Here is a 20048-nt window from a genome sequence, read left to right as displayed (position 1 = left end):
CGAATGAAGTGAATGTGTAAATTGCACGATAAACGCCGTTGCCATTATTGACTTCCTCTCAAAAAATTCGGTATCTGATTCCGATAGGTATAGATTTCCTTGCAGTTAGCATTATTAACTATAAGAACATCACACACAAACCCAGATCATTGTATGAAGATTAGAACCCTAGAAATCACTGCAACAAAAAAAAAATGTGTATTTTTTAATTTTTATACAATATTGCAACATTTAATCCTTTGAGCAAGAATGTCCTGTATTTTCAAAATTTTTTTCATGAGAAGTCTTTATTCTCCTTCATGTTTGAACCAAATGATTGTACAATATACGAATACGAACATAAACATTTTGATTTTCATTTGTTTTATATGTTCCAATTTGTATCTTGTCCAGAAATACTGATGTTGCTGTTTTCATTTCCTATTTCCGGCATGTATCAACCAAATTTCATTTGTCTTCTTTCCATTTCCTGTATGTATCAACCAAATTTCATTAGTCTTCTTTTCTTTTTTATCGTCTACCAACGATCATAAGAATGGGTAAAGTTAATCATTTTATATAACAGTTTGAAAAACAAACAATACCGGAAGCACTCATTGAAGAGAACCCGTTTGCTATGAAGTTCTTAAGTTGAAGTATTGGCTATAGATTTGATTTCTGTTCATCTTTTCATTCTATTTGACAAATTGGTATCCATGATAGCAAATGCTGATAATCGTATTCACAGAAAAAAATCATGAGTAACATATTTATTTCTCTGTTACACTTATTTTTATGCGAAACCTACTCAACAGTGTACGTTTTCTTTTGTTTCAGTATAAAAGATTTGCTCTTATATCCATAGGCTAATATCAGACTCGGAGATTGGATACATAAGGACTGTTTTTAGTCTTTGGTATCTTTGTCTCGCGTTAGATATTCAATTTCTGTCCGTTCATTCGTTTGCTTTTTTCTTTTTTTTATTGTATTTCAAGATTATTTTTTCCTTGTTATTCATCTATATTGAAAAACAAATCTGTCGTCATTAAAAAGAACTTAAATGCGTTAACTAATCTGTTACCACGGTGACCAGTAATATATCACTTAAAAAAGTGACTTTTATATTGTGTGACACGTGTTAATTACTCTTTATAAAGTTTTATATAGAGCTGACTGCACTAATCCATTTAAATGCACGCAAATGAGTGCATCTCTTATCATTAGAAATATTTAAGAATTTCGGAGGAATATTTAAGAATTTAAGAATTTCGGAGGAAATATGTCATTTTTTGATAAACAGAAGTAAAGTAATTTGGATGTAAAGTGTAGATTTCTTGAGGAAAGAGGATTACGATGATGTCAGCTAGAAGGTATTTGCTGTTGTTTTGTGAGCACTTTTTATTATTTATGTGGACCGAATGTTTCAGTAGCTAATTAAAGTAATAACGGACATGAGTAATTATTATCATAAGAAGTCTAAAACCAATTTTTTGTGTTTTATCTGCCTTACAGAATTTTAGACAACTCAATTTGTCGTCCAATTTGCATTTTAATTACACACCATAACTAGACACGTCATAACTTGTTTTTCATTTCCGCTTTTTATGACAAGACTTGACCCACTGTGCGTGACAAGACTTGACTGGATTAATCTTACCTTGTACTGCATTGATCATACTTTATGTGTGTTAGACATGCCACGTTACATTTAAGCCATAAACTCCAGACTAGCTAAATATTGGATATATGTAAGCATTTATTACATGTATTCCGTATTAAAGTTATAATTATAATTCCGGATACATTATATATATATATATATATATATATATATATATATATATATATATATATATATATATATATTATATATATATACACACACACACACATTACAATTGTATTTTTGTATACCAACGTTTTCTGACGTTTTCTGAACATGAAAGTTTACACAGCAATCATGAAGCGATTGTTTATCTTATAAGTTACTCCTTTGTAAAAAAAATAAAACAACGTCTGTGATAGGTGCTCCAAAAATAAAAATCAGTTTAAACTTTGAGAATTACAGTCATAGTCTAACGAGGTTTCGAGAAAAGGTAAGTATCTTTCTTCAGCCCCAAAAATGGAAATTTCTAAAAGGAGCCGGCAACATGCATGGTTGATAGAACAAAATGAAAGGAAGCGAAACGTGAAAAACAAAATATATTATGTATAGTGTTAACAACATTACTGTATAATTTGATGAAATATTAAACTCATTCTTATATATATATATATATATATATATATATATATATATATATATATATATATATATATATATATATATATATATATTTATATATATATATTGCAAAATCTACATCAAAAGAAAACTAATAAAGGGGCTGTATAGGGTTTAAAATGGATGCTCGGACTTTAACATTTAGAAATAAATATTGTGGACCTAAATATGAGCTCACTTTGATTAACATGTGCACTGCATCGACCCTTCTCCGTCGGGTCCATTTTACTTTAGAACCATGGCAACAGAGATAGCTCTTTTCTTTTAAAAACAGGAAGAACCAGCGAATATTGGACATTTAAGGAGGAGTTAAACAGATAACTGTATACGGTATTTAATTATATGATTAGGAGGATCTTACTGTTGCGGAGAGGTTTAATTTATTTATAGTCTGATGTTTCCTTTTTCAAGCCATTGTAGCGCTATACTATTCGAGTGGGATTTTCGAACTGGTTCCTTGCGACCAGTTTACAACTTTACTAATTTCTTTGTCGTTTGTATGTTCAAGAAAATGCGTACCATAATTAAGCTGATTATACTTTTCTGGCGTTTTTCAAGAACGTTCTGTCTCTAAAAATTACGAGTATAGTTTTTTTCTTATGTTCTGCCCACGTAGAGAGACTTTAATACGTGAAATGAATGTAGTCCAGTCTGTTGGATGAATGTATTAAATTTCAAGATTTATTTATTCAGACTTTTCAACAGTTAAACATTTAGATTAATCTTACCCTTATATTGATTTTCACAAAAAGTCATACCACTTTGAGAGAATTGCATACATTTTCATGCAGTGAAATCTACTTGTGTTATCATAAATTTGCTTGACAAGCTGATGAAGCGATTTGCTGACGAGGAAACCAAATAAAATCTACGTAACAGACATCTTGTAATCTGGTCTTGTCGAAAAGTATACCGAGGATTTCGCTACATTCGACCGGAAATTTTCTCACAGGGTTTTTCGCAGACGAATATTAGAAAACGTTACCTGTCAATGTTGAACTCTCGCGATAAAAGACGGGTAAGTGTTGCGGGTCTCATGCTTGGCTACTTTCGCTGTCGTTTTGTACTTTATCGATAAGCGAATAGGAAAAGACTGCTAAATCATGTATGTGTATATTATTTCCTAATGTGTGTGTATGTGTGTATGTGTGTTTGTGTGTGAGAGAGAGAGAGAGAGAGAGAGATAAGGGTGGGGTGGGTGGAGTGGTAACAATCAAAGTCACATAAGGAGAAATATTGAAGTCTCTGTATATCATCACCCGGGCTTAAAACATGCTTAGTTTACACGTTACATATTTGTTATAAATAAGCTTTTGTGTGTATATATGTGTTCTGAAAACCTTATCTTAGAATGTTACGCATTCTAAAGGGTCATTTTGGCAATGAAATCTGTTTCTGACGCAAGACTTTAGATTTTTCTATTATAAATAATTTTACTGGGAAACTTCTGAAAATCTACGGCAAACAGTGTACACGCTTACATTGTTCCGCTCCATCCATTAGCACTCTATATGAACTTGCATGAATCACTAGTATATTGTTGGCTTGCTAACTTTATATAATCTCGGTATCGTATGTTGAAAAACGTTTTCTGAGATGCTGCAAAGAAATACGCATTGAAAGAACGTTATTGCCTTTATATCTTACACGTGGAGTATTCCCAATATTTTAACGTAGCAATCTACACTTTCGACGAGGACCCCACACAAGTTTTACTTTTTGCAACAGGCTCTATGCCTGCAAAGAAAAGTGCATTACACTCGGCGGGTGTCGTCTTACTTCGTCAAAATTATAAATGTACAAAATATACAAGAATTCAATCTCATTATCACAGTAAACACTTGCTTTTGTAAAACAAACGTAATACTTTAGTTTTGTAATCGCCGAAATCGCTTCAGAGCGTAAACAATTCACACCCAACACACACCCGCGCACACCCACACCCATTATATATATATATATATATATATATATATATATATATATATATATATATATATATATATATATATATATATATATATATATATATATATATATATATATATATATATATATATATATATAATGTCTGTGTGTGCTACATAGCTTGCTTAACACCGGTAAACCTGCTACTGATGGCCTTAACTAAATGAAGGAAATTACTAATGAAATCGATTAGAAAGAAAAACTCCGTTTAAGTATACTTTCAATATATTTACAATAAAAACTATACAAACATTGAATACTTTATACAGTGCCTTAAGACGAAGTTTTATTTAAAAAGTAACACGAGGTGATGAGTTAAGAGAAATAATTGCCCATGTGAACGAGAAGCTTTAAGGATAGTAGTCAATCAGCTTCACATTAGTGTGCATATCCAAATTTCCAGAGATTAACTCCGCCAGAGCCACCGGAGCTCGCCCCGGCTGCTGCACCAGCTGATGCACCTGAGCCAGATTTTGATGACCACTTTTGGCCAATGACGACGCCACCTGGTGAGCTTGATCCGATCACGACTCCACCGGCACCGCCTCCCCTCTTAGAAGCTCCAGTTGCGGCTCCGGCTGCTGCACCAGCAGATCCCCAGCCAGAAAGCAGACTTTCCCATAGAGATACACCACCTCCGGACCCAGAGCTCGCTTTTGCTACAGCCCCAGCTGAGGCCCCTGCATCCGACGATTGATATATAGTTCCTCTTCTTCTCGCTGCTGCCGCTGCTGCTGCAGCTGCTGCAGCTGCTGCCGCGCCATCGAAAATCCCATCTCCAGCACCCGCACCCGCGTCAGCACCCGCACCCGCACCTGCCCATCCCCCTGATGTAGCGCTACCGCCAGAAGCAGCTGCGACTGCAGTGGCAGCGACGGCTTGGTCTCCGTCCAAATCTAGATCGAAGACGTCAAGATCAGCGCCTGCCTCCACCAGCATTTCAGCCAGGTAATCGAACTCTGGATCGTCAATATCAAGATTGATTCCATCAAAATCCAGGCTAAAGTCCTCGTCAGCACTATCACCACTATCGTCATCACTGTCATTACTGTCATCGTCACTGCTTTCGCTTTTGCTTCCTTCACTACTTTCACTTTCGCTATCTTTTCTGGAGTCACTTTCGTCACTGCTTTCACTGCTCCAATCATGGTCCCAGCTCTCATCCCAATCCTTGCTATTGAACCAGTCGTCTTTAAAGTCTTCCCACCAGCTTCCTGCGTTGGATTTAGCTTTGGCTTCAGCTATGGAACCAACGGGATAATCTACACCACCGCTAACGTCAACGCCACTAAACACTCCACCACCTCCTCCTCCTGCCGCCGCCGCCGCCGCTGCTGCTGCTGCTATGGCATCGAGGCTGACACTACCACCTCCTGCTGCTGCCGCTGCTGCTGCTGCGGCACCGGCTCTGGCACTACCTCCGCCGCTAGCTCCCCAATCCCATCCCCAGTTCCATTCGCCACTATCAGAAGTGTCGTCGTCACCACCGTTATTAAAACCAAAGTCGAAACCAACAGGAATGCCTGAAATATAAATATAATTCTTGCCAATTCTCTTGAACACGGAATGTAGAATTTAAAAAAATTACAAAATAAAACTTCTTCAGCTGACCGAAACAGCTGGCTACAAATTATATTTAGGACGAAAGAACTGCAGTGTAAATCTAGCATTGATCTCATTTTCAGTAGGTACTAGAGAACAGTGGAGATCAAGAAGCTATATTTTATTGATTTGAACTATACGTGACCTTGGCAAAAGCAGTTAAATGAAATGATGCAGTATTGTTGGGAAAATAAACATAATTAACTAGAAGGGGGACATCTTTAAATGTTTAAAGTCCGCTTCACGCGTGAGACGAAATGGCACATGGAAACGTACAATGTTTTCCGGAAGTAAAATAAGCAAACTATATCTTCATCATTCCTCAAGTCAATAGCGTGATTTTCCTACCGAAAAGCAGCATGTGTTTGTAGTTCATGTATAATTTAAAAGAAAAAGAAAAACTAACTTATTGTGAATTAAAGACAAATGTACTCAGTGACTCGTTAGATTGTGTCTTCATTATTATCGTGGGGATGCTGTTGTTAAGTGTATAAGTGAAACGAATGATGGTTTCATTCATTCTCAAGATACCGTTATAAAACATACATGCATAAACAGAACACAAATCAAGCTTTTTGTTACTATCTATATTTGTAATGTATACGATGATTTTGCCTCAGTGTGCCTTCCTCAAAATGGTCAGTTTTGATGGTTGCATATAGGAAAACCTGCCAGGATACACGTCGTCCAGGTAAAATGGTCAGAATATCGTCTGTTAGTGACCTTATCGGGGAAGAGTGATATGGCGTTAGGGTAAATACTGTAGTCAACAGCACAGCCTTCCCTTAAGAGTAATTTTTTTCTCACCATTGCTATTCCAAACAACATGAAAACTCACGTACCCAAGAACAGTCAACTATCAGAACGGGACGAGGAGGGAACAAGGGATATAAATGTAAAAGTTATAGACCTTTCAGGGAAACTGGGCTTATTGGCCTAGTGCAAATCTGAGATTAGGCAGCTGACTTGAAAATTTTCCTTCTTCTCCTCGCTCTCATCATCGTCACAACTAGTTATCATTCTTCTTCTTCTTCGTGTTATTATTATTATTATTATTATTATTATTATAACTAGTAGTAGCAGTTGTATGTTGATGATGAAGGTGATAATAACGATGAATACAACGGCTACATCGATGATGATGATAAATATAGTATTGCTATTGTTATTGTTCATTTTCATACCTCCTCCAACACTTGCGCTTGCCCCAACGTTTATTGAACAACTACAGTCTATCTCGCTGAACACCGTCCCGATGGCACAGTACAGGCGTCTCCAACCAAACCCCGGCACGTATTGCTCGAAAGAATTTGGGTCACCGTGAACACCTCGCAGATCACATACTGAAACAGGTAATTTTTGTATTCGTATAATATGACATTATGCTTTCATTACATTTATTTCAAAAGTTAAGCAAGCATTGTAGTGACTGATTATTTTTTGTTTTATTTTTCTGTTGTAATTTACTCTTAATTTGTATTTCACCATCTGCTTTGGGAAGGATAAGCATGTATAAAATCAATAGTCATTTCTTAAAATTAACATAAACTATTGACACTACTGCTTTTCTCGTACATATGATTTTGTGTTAAGTGTTTAGAGCCATTTACATTGTCTTTTCAGCATGGAGATATACAACTCAACTCTGACTGACTGAATGATGTCACAGAACATCAATAACAAGACAGGTCTCGCTAGCTTGAGTCCAAAATATAGGGTTTGGGACCAAAAATGTGGCTGAATATTTTGAAGAAAAAAAAGATAGTTTCGACAACCTAATCTAATTTTTCCTCCAAAAACAAAATCCGGAGGGTAGGAACATACTTTGAAACTGGCTGAAGTGAGTGCATTATGATCAAGTTAGAACGAGTCACGTGTCTTGGAATTAACGTTATTGCCGTGTTCAAAATCGTTTCATTGTTAAATCATGTGGTGTCCTGTAGAATGGTTTAAGGCGGTGAATGGTAAACTAAATAGACCATTCGATTACGTTTGTGACTTTTCCAGGTGATATTTGATATGATTTAAACAAATTTTGCTGAGGTTATCGAAGAAAGTACATCGAAAAAGAGACATAAAGATTGAACAACAAGCATAACATTGTTTCGTGTTATTACCTCCTTAACTCTATATTGTTCACAGTAAAGGGTAATACAACTAGTTGCATAATATCTAGAAAAAGCACAGTATTATATTCATATACTCACAAACTCTGTAGATCCTTATTATGCGAAGCAGATGTTCAAATAGGTTACAGTTTGTATTTTGGGTTACGTTAACCACATCAGAGTGTGTGTGTGTGTGTGTGTGTATGTGTGTGTGTGTGTGTTGGAGTCAGGTATAGAACAAAAACTTAAGTTTCTCCTCCATTTAAAACATTCCATCCAATTCTAAGTCTTCCTATATCAACAACTTGTGCCTTTCTTCTGATATCAACAACACATGACTGTGTTCTAATATCAAAAGCTTGTGACTATGTTCTACGCGAATAAAATGGTATTAAAACATAAATTTTGGAACCGGAAACTCCGTTCCTGATATTGTTTTTTTAAAATATTTTTATGGCGACTATAGTAATAATCATGGAGTATAAATACACTGTGACGATAGGATATGATCTGTAGTTCTCTTTTCTAAAGAACGAAGAAGCTGTCTGTCTGAATAAAAACGAATAAAAGAAAATGAAAATTCCGCTTCATTATCTCCTTTAGATCCCTCAATCCACTTCGTCTCTGTTGTTTTAAACGTTTTCTTCTCTTACCGTTCACTTTGCTGCTGTTGTTAATTAAAACAGGAGAAAATCAACGGCAGTGAAAACAACGCTTATGGGTGTCAATGGTCTTCTGATTTTTTCTGATCGATGAACATCCCTCCTGATTTTACGTGCACCTTTCTTCTCCGTGAAATGTGCAGTCACTTTGAGTACATTAGTGCCGATGTAAACAGTCAGTGCCACACCATGCCGGGTAAGATATTTTTTCGCAAAGGGTTCCAAAAGTAATAATCCATTCCATCTTTTTAAACGAGAAACGTCCTCAAAATTAGATACAAATTGAAGGAAAAGCGTTGATCATTCGTAACGAAAATGTACGGAGAGTGCTATAAGTTTGGTTGGTGTTAGCTTATGGTGGTCGTCAATATGTGAAACAGTACCCCCCCAAAACGTCAATCTTCCTCCGTCCTTAAAATGCAGTTGTTCACTCTGCTATTTATCATACCAGAGTTGTAAACAAACGAAAACACTATAGTATACATCTCTCTCTCTCTCTCTCTCTCTCTCTCGTTTCCATAGACACAAATGAACAAAAATGGCCATGTTAACCAAGCTACCGAAAACCGCGTAAGAAATGTTAAGAAATGATATAAAAGATAAAGTGTTACTGTTATAAAATATTAAAAAAAACCATTGCTTGCGTCTTGATCAATGAATTTCCCGCTTCTTACCTGCACGAACCTGAGAAACTCCGAATAATACGGACAAGATGAAAAGTCTGTACATGTTTCTACACTCTGGTGGTCCACTGTGGTCTGCTTCAAACAAAAGGAAGACAAATTTAAGAAAAAGAGGGCGAACGACTTTAACTTCGTCTCAGTATTTTTATCATTTCCATCTGCAATGCCGTTTCAATCAAAAGCAGAAGGATGGTAAATATCTGTGAGCAAATAATAAATATCCATTTTGTTAACCAGATATTAAATTCAACCTTACGATTATTTATGCGAGCGGATCATGACAAACATATTCGAGATATAGTAGCGTACTAAGGGGTGTGTGTGCAAGGGGACGGTCCGCCCCAGGTGACAGCCAGAAAGGGGACGGGATCGGGAGAGTCAAAATACTAGTATACGTTTTCAAACCAAACTTCGCCAAAGTAAAAGTTATTTCCAATTTGCTTATGACAGTACTGTACTGTTTAAAAATCTACTTGCAAACATAATATATTTTTCTGTGTGTTTATATTTAAAATTATTTGTGGGGGTGACAAAGGAAGGATCCGCCCCGGATGCCCCATACTGAGAAAGGAAAATATCACCATCTGTGCATCGAAGTGAGGAGGTCCAAACAGCGCCTTTATAAGAAAGATACCATTGATAAATCGACATTATTCAGTTCTTGGGAGTTCCTATTTTATTTAACATTGATCTTATTCGTTTTCAACCGTTATTCAGCGTCTCAATTCAGGAAATGGATGTATCTGTCATATATTTAAAATATCACAAAATTAATGTATTTAACCAAACTCAAGAGTGAAGAATCAGAGAAGAGGGAGCTGAAGGGGAAAATGTAAACGTAAAGATTATATTAGTTAAACAGACCAGTATTTTTCACTTGCTAGTGTTTCAGGTATTTCTAAAATAAGCGCTATACTTAATGAAACCATGATATATCAATGTAAAATTCTCATTCTTAACAGCACATTGTCTTCTAATGACCGCAGCCACTGCGACCGACAACAATTATAATATATAATTACATTCGTACAAATGAATAAACGCCTAATTGATAGGAATAATTAGTCACTGTAAAATGTGTCATTATCTTTAGCGGTAATATAACAATGAACGTGCCTTGCCGTGATGCAATTATTCGTCCTTCATTAATTCACCTTAGTAAGCAATGAACTTTTGAGAGATTTGACAAAAGAATATGTACCGCGAAGAAAAAGAAAAATCTTTGCAACCAGAGATTTAATTGACAAATAAAAATAAATTATCCTTCATCGTCAACTCCTTTATTTAGAAAATTCGTTGATCATATGTTGCTTTTGATCATCACCTACCTTATCTATGCTGTAGTTTTTATTTTTACCTTTGATTCTTGATGGTTAATACCTGTTTGGTCATAGCATACGACAAAAAAGTACAAACGTAACACACAATTTTACATAATTATTTTGGTAGAAAAATATAGAAATAAATCAACATCCACATAACTGCGAAAAATATGTTTGTCTAAAGTAACAATGATTCAATGTAATTTTGGATTTAATTTCTTGATTTTTGTAGATAGATTATAATCGTCCATTTTCTTCTTTTACTTTCGCATTTTTTTGTTTTTGTTTTTTACGTGAATCCTCAACTATGTTAGAATCATTTAAACCAGTAACATTATAAAACAATTTGCTTTTCAGATTTTTTATTCAAAAACGAATTTGTTTATTATAACATCTTCTGATATAATCTTTTCATATCTATGTTATACATTAATTCAAAATTTAAATTTGAACTAGTCAGAACAAATAGTGATATAAAAGATTCACCAACGGGAAATGTCATTATTGTTTTCAGTTTTTAATTTATCTGGTATATCTACAATCACCTATTTTGAGAGATGTTCGAATAATGTGATAACAAAAAATAATTGTATTGCAAGTTTGGAAAGATTTGGATAGATAATTTAGTAAGTGAATCTCAGGTTCAATATAAATATATAAACTAAAATGAAATTAATTAATGCCAGGGGGTGTTTAAAATGTACTTACCTGTGTAGTCTACCACCAGCTGTATAAAATCCTCCGAAATAGATTTTTGAGTGCAGAAGCGATAAAAGAATTTTAATTTTATATTCAGACCTTTGTCTCTACGTGTCGGGCACTATAATTGGTCGCTCTTAATGAGCGATGAAAGCCCTTCTTCAATTTGCTGTTTTTCAGTCACGGTATATTTCTGATGATACTAGCTAATGAGTTCTTGTGAAATGGGCAACACGAATTGCCATGGTTACATGGGCGTTGTACTGCACAGAACGTCACGTACTGCTGTGACGGGAATCTAGAATCGCTGTCACATCGTGTCTGCAGACTAGGATTTAATGTATGTGGTGGGAATTTATAATGACATGCCGGTTGTGAAGGATACACGAATTATGAATATAATAGACCTTTAAACACTTTATTAACGTACATTCAGTTCAAGTTTTAATTAAACCGCTGATGTGCAGCTGTATATTCGTTTATATTACCAATGGTAGTTTAACTTTATTTTATAATTTAAAAAACAAAACTTGTGACGGATTCTCTTAGAAACGATACATAAATTGAATTCAAATTTTCCTTCTTTAGATAATCTTCTCACACGACCGTCTTCATTTTTAAGACCATTTATGCTAATATGTTTTAAAGAATTTATCGGGGGCCCCGAGTGGCCGAGTGGTCTAAAGCTCTCTCCGTTACGGATCACTGCCATCTCACCTCTGTCTGCGTGAGTTCGAGTATCGGATTCGGCCAATGTGGGTATGTGAGAAAGCTTGCCAGTAGTTTCTCGTGGGTCGATGGTTCTTTCCGGGGTTTTCCCGGGTTCTTCCTCCGCCATTAATACTGGCCGCCATGTATAGCCTATCGTGTGCTGAAAATTTTTGTTAAACCCCACAACAAGAAAGAATTTTACTGCATATATCTGCAGCAGTATTTTTTGTTCTGTAATTATGCGGTTTTACCTATACTCATTTTCATCGTTTGTCTCCAGAAATGTGTAATTTCTGAAAGAGCAGTTACATCACAGCAATGAAAGATAAACTAGTGAAGAGTGAAGAAAATAACTGCATTGCCTTGCCATTGGCAAATAGAAGCAACATTAAATTTATTTTTTCCTAGAGCTCTGTCTGGATTCGTCCATAGATTACAGCTAACAAGAACAATACTTTATATATTAGAGAATAAAGTATAGTGATTAAATTCCCACATGTACCGACATTTCACTAAAACAAATTGCCAGCAATTGTTCACATTCAAAAGTTAACAAAAAAAAAAAAAAAAAAGAACTGTCTCTGTTTAAAAAGTTAAAAGAAGCGCTATGGAAGAACAAAAACAAACTTACCATATGTAGTTGTGAAAAGCAACTTTAAGCCACACAAAGCAGGTTTGTGTTAAACTATCGAAAGTAGTGTTCATGAAGTATTTTCTGTGGCATTTGTGTGCTTAGTGCTGACATGATCTTATCCGAATTCGAAGGACGAACAACAGGTGCTTGTTACATAAAACTTAGTACTGAAAGAACAGGGATTGGTAGGGAACTGTCCATCACATTATCAAAATTCCAGGCCAATTTATGCAATTTGTGAAATTTTCCTTAACATTAAATACGCTTTGCATTCAAATATAAAAAGTCTTCTCAGATATTCGTGCACTTCCGCAACACGTTCAATGCAGGACCACAGTTGGTCTAATATAACCGAGTAGAAAACGTGATTGCACTTGCTCAGTTTTATGAACATATATCCGCAAGTTGATTCATGTCAATATAATAAAAGAAGAAAAATATAAACCTCTACTTGTCAATCAGTCTACGGCCTCAGCTGCGCAAAAAAAAACCACAACAACAAAACAAGATGAATCTCAAACTGCAAAATTTAGGTACAAAGGAACAAGTTCTAAAGGTCTTCTTTTGATATATCCTAGAATCCAAATAGATGTATCTCTGCGTGGAGTGTACTCAGGTAAATACCACATGAAATGAAACTGTAGAACAATAATCAACACTGTTTTCATTTTGGGTATTTCCTAGCGATGATGTCTATTGTCATATATATTTAATGAAGAAATGGATTCCACGGTACATGGATATTTTCTTCTTTGTGTCGTCAATTTTCTACATGGCACGTTCTTTCGAAATTTGCGGCAGGGTGAATCACATTTCTGTTTTAACTATTTAAACAAAAAGCTGACATTTATGAGTAAAGAAATTAAATCCGGCAGCTTTTATTCGTTCGTTTGGGAACAATGCATACGTAAAACTCTTTATTATAGCAGGAAATGCAGATAACGACACCCAATTGCCTGTCTGCAAGGTCATCACAGAGTTATGATATGCATGGGCTTCCATGTACCTGCTGAAATTAACACAAGCTACGCACTGTGCAAAATAATAAAGAATATAAATTAAACATGAGGAGGTCTCTATCTAATGCTGTTTCATGTTGAGTTAAGAAACGTTAAAGACGTTTACAAATGCACCCCACCGTCCACCACTACCATTGCACTAGCAACTTGATGTATCTTTGAAGATTGTATATTAAGTAAATGTCTCTGAAGTTCTAAAATAATAGAAAGGTACCATTCTGGTTAAACAAGAACACTAAATGATTGCAGACCTATTGGAGAGAGAGAGAGAGAGAGAGAGAGAGAGAGAGAGAGAGAGAGAGAGATTAGAAGCGATATGTCATAGCTGTGGCTTTTGTCTGTTAATAAATAACAAAAGGAAAATATGGTTATGTAATTTTTTAAACTGCAATGACAGCCGCCTCAGTGGAAATTGTAAAGATGGCGAAACTCATGAGACCTTGGACAAATAGTTAGCGATTTATCCCTGTAGCAAATTGGTAGCTAATCATTTTGTTACGGATAAGTGGAAATCTCAGTTATTATGTCACAATGAAAAGTATTCACTTGCTGACACAAGCTTTTCTGTGTGTGTTTGATATGACCAGTCTGTGATCGTCCATCTGTTCTAATTTGAAGAATTATTAACTACTTAAGAAGGTAATATGAAATAGGTAGTACCTCGCAGTGAAGGAAGCATGTTCAACATGTGTCCTCCGAATGATTTTATGTAACGTCATGGAAACTGTATGCATTGTTTCCTGTTTGCGATATTTTCTCATGTAGAGTAATGTACCTGAATTAGAAGAAATATTTATAGCTATGAATTAAAATAAGTATACAGATGTTAGACAGATTCAACCAAGAAAAACAAACCAATGACGAACGTTACAAACACGTACTAGTCGTTCTTCGACATATTCGGTAATGGAGCATGCGCAAAATACTATACTCGTTATAGTAGATTACGAGAAGACGATGGACTAAGGTTTAAATGACACATGGATATAAGCAGCCTCATGGTTGCGATATATTCTACAAGAGGATGCGCAGAGAGGAGAGTACTAAAATAACAGACAAAAAATGGACTCTTCCGGTACCACTGCTTTCAGTCTGCTGAGGGCAAGTTTGCTTGTTTGATATACCTTGGTCCGATTTCAAGTTTCGCTGACATTGTGCTTTTTCCTATTTTTTTCTTCTATGTAATGATCGTTACATGGGGATAGATATTCAAGTAAGAGTAAGGCAGGAAAATTTACAAAACCTATCAATAATTAGGTTTCGTTCGATAACTTGGACCCTTAGCTATGTAAAAATATAATTTTTTCGTAAAGTTTCAAAATGTTACCTTTTCACGATCGATCATCATCCTTAACGAGAATCTGTGAAGAACGTAATCTGTTTCTAAAGTATTTTTAATGGTTAAAGAAAAGTAACGTACAAAATCAACGCGCAACAGTAATCAAGGGTTCAGTATGAACTTTGCTCAAATTGTCACAGTCTATGAATAGGGTGTTTAAAAGAATCGTTCCCTTAGTGTTTATTGTATTTTCAATACTTTTTCGCAAAGGCATAGGAACTGCGATCATCATGACATTCAAGACTGAAGGAGACATGCAACAATCTGCAATAACAAATTTGATATGGTTCATCCACTATCAAGCGCCATGACTTCTGTTGCAAATTTTGTCCGGCAATTATGGCCACAACTCGCTCTTGCAATTTTGACGGCAATTACGCTAAAACTCTCTGGCAGTTTTGTCCCGCAATTATGCCACAAATCTCTTTTGCAATATCGTCCGGCAATTATGCCACAACTCTCTGTTTGATTTATGTCCGGTAAATACACCACAATTCTCTGTTGCAATTTTGAACGGCAATTACGCCACAACTCTTTTGTTTGCACTTTTGTCTGGCAATCACGCCACAGCTCTCTGGTACAGATTCGTTCGGCAATTATAATACGAGGTTAAGATCCCTGGCAAACTCTCAGCTGGAATCTGAATAAGAAGGTGATGTCATTTGAAGGAATCATACATGGGAAATAGATGTATACCAGAATCGTCCTTTTGAAAATACCTCAGTGAGTGATATGAGTAAACTGGTTAGAAAAGTTTTAACAAATGGCAAGATTTTGTCTAGTCGGGTTACTTGTATCAATGCATTTAATCTTTCCACTCTTTTCCATTGGTAGAAATTTATTTTAAAAAATATATTACAGAATAGGTTATGAAACACATTGCATTTTTTGACTGCACAATTGCTTATGTGGTTTATGTTTTATCAAATGTCTCCTGTTCTCGTTAGAGAGTAATACAGATATACATCAGTTCATACATATATAACTGTATATTCACATAAATACATACATACAATCATATGTAAGCACATGAAAGTGTATTGACACGCACGCATATACGTACCCACATTCATATTTAACACAAGGCAATATTATAACTAAATTACTAAATCTTTCTGAATCATTTTTCTTCTCGATTTTATTTGACTGCATATATTTTATAAACGTAATCTAATCATTTTTGGGGTTTAACGTCATTTCTCAGAGCAACATAGGCTATACGTGGCGACCATTATAACTGGTGGAGGAAGAAATGAGAAAACCCGGTAAGAATCACCGACCTACGGGTAGCTCCTGGCAAGCTGAGTCTGAGTCTCGAGACTTCATTCCAAGCGGGCAGAGGTCAACTCGCAGTGATCGGTAAAGGGAACGCTGAAGACCACTCGGCCAGTTGGGGCCCCTAGTCAGTGAGAATGCATTTATACCATCATAGCACCCTCGATTAATAACATGTTCATGGGAAAACTCAAACAAAGGCTCCTCATTGAGGCACAACATAGACCTTAAGACAGCGTAGATTCACATAGGGTCAAAATTAATATAAACAGGCAACATGTTCAGAATATTCTTTAAATTCATTAGCAAGTTCCACTTTTCAAACAGGTCAGATCTTTTCTTATCAGTTTATAGAAGATACAAAATATCATAATTACAATGTTTTCTCGCAAGTTGAAAGAACCATATTTAGTAATGACAATAATGACTTTTGAATCTCAGCAGTTTAAGAATCTATAAAGCAGCGTTTATTCGTGCATTAGTATAGATAGACTGATTCAAAGTGTTTAAATCTATTAAACAGATAAACCAGTCAGACAGATGGGTAATTTTCTTGAACTATCTAGACAGAGGAAGGTCGGTAGACAATTATCCATTGCGTATTATACTGAAATTATTCTTGTCTAAGGAAGGATTTTAGAGGTATTTATACGTTTAATTTGCAGGTACAAAAATTGTCAGTCTCGCATCAATTATTTATTATCAAGATGAAATCGAAGTTGTGTAGAATTCCAGCGTAGTAATTTGAACTTGGTTCTTAATAGTTTATTTTGGCCTATATATGATACTATATTTTGTTATTAATCAAATAATTAAATATGGACTGGCTAATAATGTATATTTAATTATAATTTATATACATGTGCTTTATATTATCAAGACAACCTATAACGGACCTGAAGTGAAAGATCATGACACCATTCTGAGTTTATAAGATCACCATATCTGTCTACTTTCCGGATATAAAGATCACGCGATGTAAACGTTGCAGATAATCGATTATTTTGATATTTAAAAATTACCCCGACAGCGTCGTGAATATATAATGTCACTTATCTTACATGTACTTACACTTGATGCATACATAAGTTGAGCTTATTAAATGTTTAGTAAACGCGACGTCATAGTTGTGTTGGCCTGGTAACGTCGTATGTTCGTTATGTCATAATTTAGCCTAAGATTTCTAAATTACAATTATAATTAATGTTATGTGTAAATTATTTAGATGTACTTTATTCCGTCTATTCCGCTGCATAAGTAGCTGATGTATTTCACAACCATGTTCTTTCGTTTTATTTTAGATAATGGAGAAAAATGACAACAATAAGTCTAGGTATATGATATAGAGTGATATGATAGACTATTCAAATTTTAATTTATGTTAAAAATGAATAAAATTTTCATTAATTTTAATGATAAAATATTTTCACCAGGTTCCCAAGAATTGAAGAATTATATTTGTTCCACTTTGTTTTACTTAATCTTGTATACTTATCCTGGGTGTTGCAGAGAGACACCTTCTGCGCGTAAAGTATCAGATCAGCATTATTTCCCCATAAGTCTTTACATTTGTGCACAGCAGGATGCCAACTTAGTCAATTGTTACTTTAAAAATGTCTTCAATAACATTATCTGGGTACTCCTTTATATATAAAGTTATATATTTTGAAATTCTGCTTCGTCATTTTAAAGTATCGGCGCTCAAAAATATGAGTCGTCAGGTAATCAAATAAATGATTCGAGACTTCAGATCTATTTCATTTTATGAGAAGTATTATTACAGGCACCTCCTTAAATAAAATAAAAATAAATAGTTTCGCCTCATCAATGGTTGTTTTTCGTTAGGGTATTTTCGCTCTTTGAAGATACTTTTGTGTATTGATAAATCAAAGCTTTTCGATATTAATATTACCTTAGACAAATACTTCACAGATAAGAAGTATTATTGTAAAAGTGTTCAGATCATTTGTACAAATAGTTAATATTAAATGAACATAATATATTGTTTAATCGTGCAAATTACTAATTGACATCCTGCCTAAAAAGACACTGATTTAAAATGTAGAAACTACAAATACAACATGAAAGTTCCATTTGTAATTTATTGTTATATCGAAGGCACCATAAAACCATTAAAGAAAATAGTTATCATTTATAGACAGCAAGACATTTTTAATCAGCATCTTTCATCTATATTAAGGCATTATACAAAGACTATGAACCTATACCTGAAAGGAGAAAATATCGCATTAAATTTTTTTAAAGAGAAATTACAACAACAACAAAAACGTTTTAAAATAAAAACTGCACCAATGCACGCCGCTGAAATGATTTTTATGAAAGAAGATATAAAAGCATTTTGATTCTACAAACCATGTCATAATTGTTGACGAGTAACATGAAGATACTGTCGACAAGGTGGGAGGGAGATCATGATCCAAATAATAATTATAGTAGCCCTTCACACAGTTATGCAACGTGGATCATAATCATGCAAAACACCTTCCAGCTTTTTTCCACAAATTATAAGGTTATGATTCCCATGAACCTATTAAAGTGCTGGATAAACATTGGAATGACAGAAAGTAAAAAATAATGCAAAATGTTGTGTAAGTCTACAGGGTAGAATTAGATATATTATCTGATCATGACATGTTTTAATAATTTAATCTGATATAGGAGAATAAATTAGGATAATGCCAAATGTATGTTCCAAATCCAATCACGTGTATTATCATAGTGAAGTTCATTTGTTGATTTTTGTTAGAAATTTGCATTCAATTCAAGAGATGTCTCTGACCAAGAAATGCTACTTTTTGGAAAGTGCTGCATTTTAAACTAATTATTTAACTTGTCATGCGTAAAACAGACCGATCATTTACGTGACACGATAACTGCAAAAACTCAGTTCTGACTAATTATAAAGGGAGTATCGTCTTGCACGGATAAGAACAGCAATTACTAATATCAGTTTAGTAAGCAGAAAGAACAAAGAAACGTTAACGAAAACTATTTCAGAAAATGTACAATGTTAGAATTATCAAAATGGCTGAAGAACAAATTTTATAACAAAATGGTAATTTTAAAAAATCTGGCCGTAACTTTTTATTACTAACAACAGACACAGATTCGTAAAGCATTCATTTCAAGCGTAGTTATAACAGAGAAAATTCACTTTTATGACAAACTGATTACAAGACAGATGACCCTTGCAACATGTGTTTAGTATATAAGAAAGTTGCTGAATAAAATGGTACACCTAATCAAAGCGTTATTCATTTGGAACTGATAAAAATAAAAAATGTTCTCATCAAACAAATTATAAAGAAAAGTTTAAAATTTGAGAAGTAACAAAGGTTATTTGCTTAAACAAAGAATAAATTACAACGAACTGAATTTACTGTGATCATATCAGCATACCTTCACTACAAATGTAGTTAATTTGTCCATATTTAATTACAATATATATTCAGTAAATGAAGGAAAATCTTGACCATATGGTCACTGTGATTACGGATGTTAATGAGTTTGATGCTCTTTTGCTTTGTATTCATATGCGTACTCAAGCAGCACTAATAACTGTGTACATTTACCTTCCTTTTATTGTTCTAACTTTTCTTGTTATAGATAATTAGGTAGTAGGTTATTTTCGTTGCATTTTTACCCTACAGTAAAACATAATAAGAAATCTAATATTCTCATGGAAATCAAGAACGAGTATTTTGTATTTGTGTACAATTACCGCAATTATCAGCTCATAACG

The 20048-nt window shown here is 34.6% G+C and overlaps 1 protein-coding gene across 3 annotated transcripts; it reads right to left on the bottom strand.

The window, feature by feature from the left end:
• Positions 1-4438: 4438 nt before the first annotated feature.
• LOC149776460 (uncharacterized) lies at positions 4439-12784 on the bottom strand. 3 transcript variants are annotated; one of them, XM_089940881.1, is made up of 4 exons: positions 12650-12784; positions 9278-9364; positions 7018-7176; positions 4439-5754 (listed from the first exon to the last, which is right to left on the bottom strand). In XM_089940881.1, the coding sequence occupies exons 2-4, from the start codon at positions 9330-9332 to the stop codon at positions 4610-4612; spliced, it is 1359 nt and encodes a 452-aa protein (XP_089797007.1). In that variant the 5' UTR covers positions 9333-9364; positions 12650-12784; the 3' UTR covers positions 4439-4609. The 3 variants fall into 3 exon arrangements, with proteins under 3 accessions (XP_089797007.1, XP_089797004.1, XP_089797006.1); XM_089940878.1 differs by lacking the exon at positions 12650-12784 and adding an exon at positions 11317-11475; XM_089940880.1 differs by lacking the exon at positions 12650-12784 and adding an exon at positions 11317-11473 and having other exon boundaries at positions 9278-9361.
• Between the last annotated feature and the right edge of the window lie 7264 nt (positions 12785-20048).

Source organism: Sinohyriopsis cumingii, chromosome 18 (genome assembly GCF_028554795.1).
Source record: "Sinohyriopsis cumingii isolate HCF-2022 chromosome 18, ASM2855479v2, whole genome shotgun sequence".
NCBI lineage: Eukaryota > Metazoa > Mollusca > Bivalvia > Unionida > Unionidae > Sinohyriopsis > Sinohyriopsis cumingii.
This window is presented reverse-complemented; position numbering and strand designations above follow the sequence as displayed.

What these genes read in the sequence shown, in the direction of transcription:
- LOC149776460 (XM_089940881.1), bottom strand. Translation starts at nt 9,332, where the DNA reads ATGTACAGACTTTTCATCTTGTCCGTATTATTCGGAGTTTCTCAGGTT. An exon ending in AGTTTCTCAGGTTCGTGCAG is followed by an intron (nt 7,177 to 9,277) that starts GTAAGAAGCGGG and finishes TACCTGTTTCAG; the next exon opens with TATGTGATCTGCGAGGTGTT. An exon ending in AAGCGCAAGTGTTGGAGGAG is followed by an intron (nt 5,755 to 7,017) that starts GTATGAAAATGA and finishes TTTATATTTCAG; the next exon opens with GCATTCCTGTTGGTTTCGAC.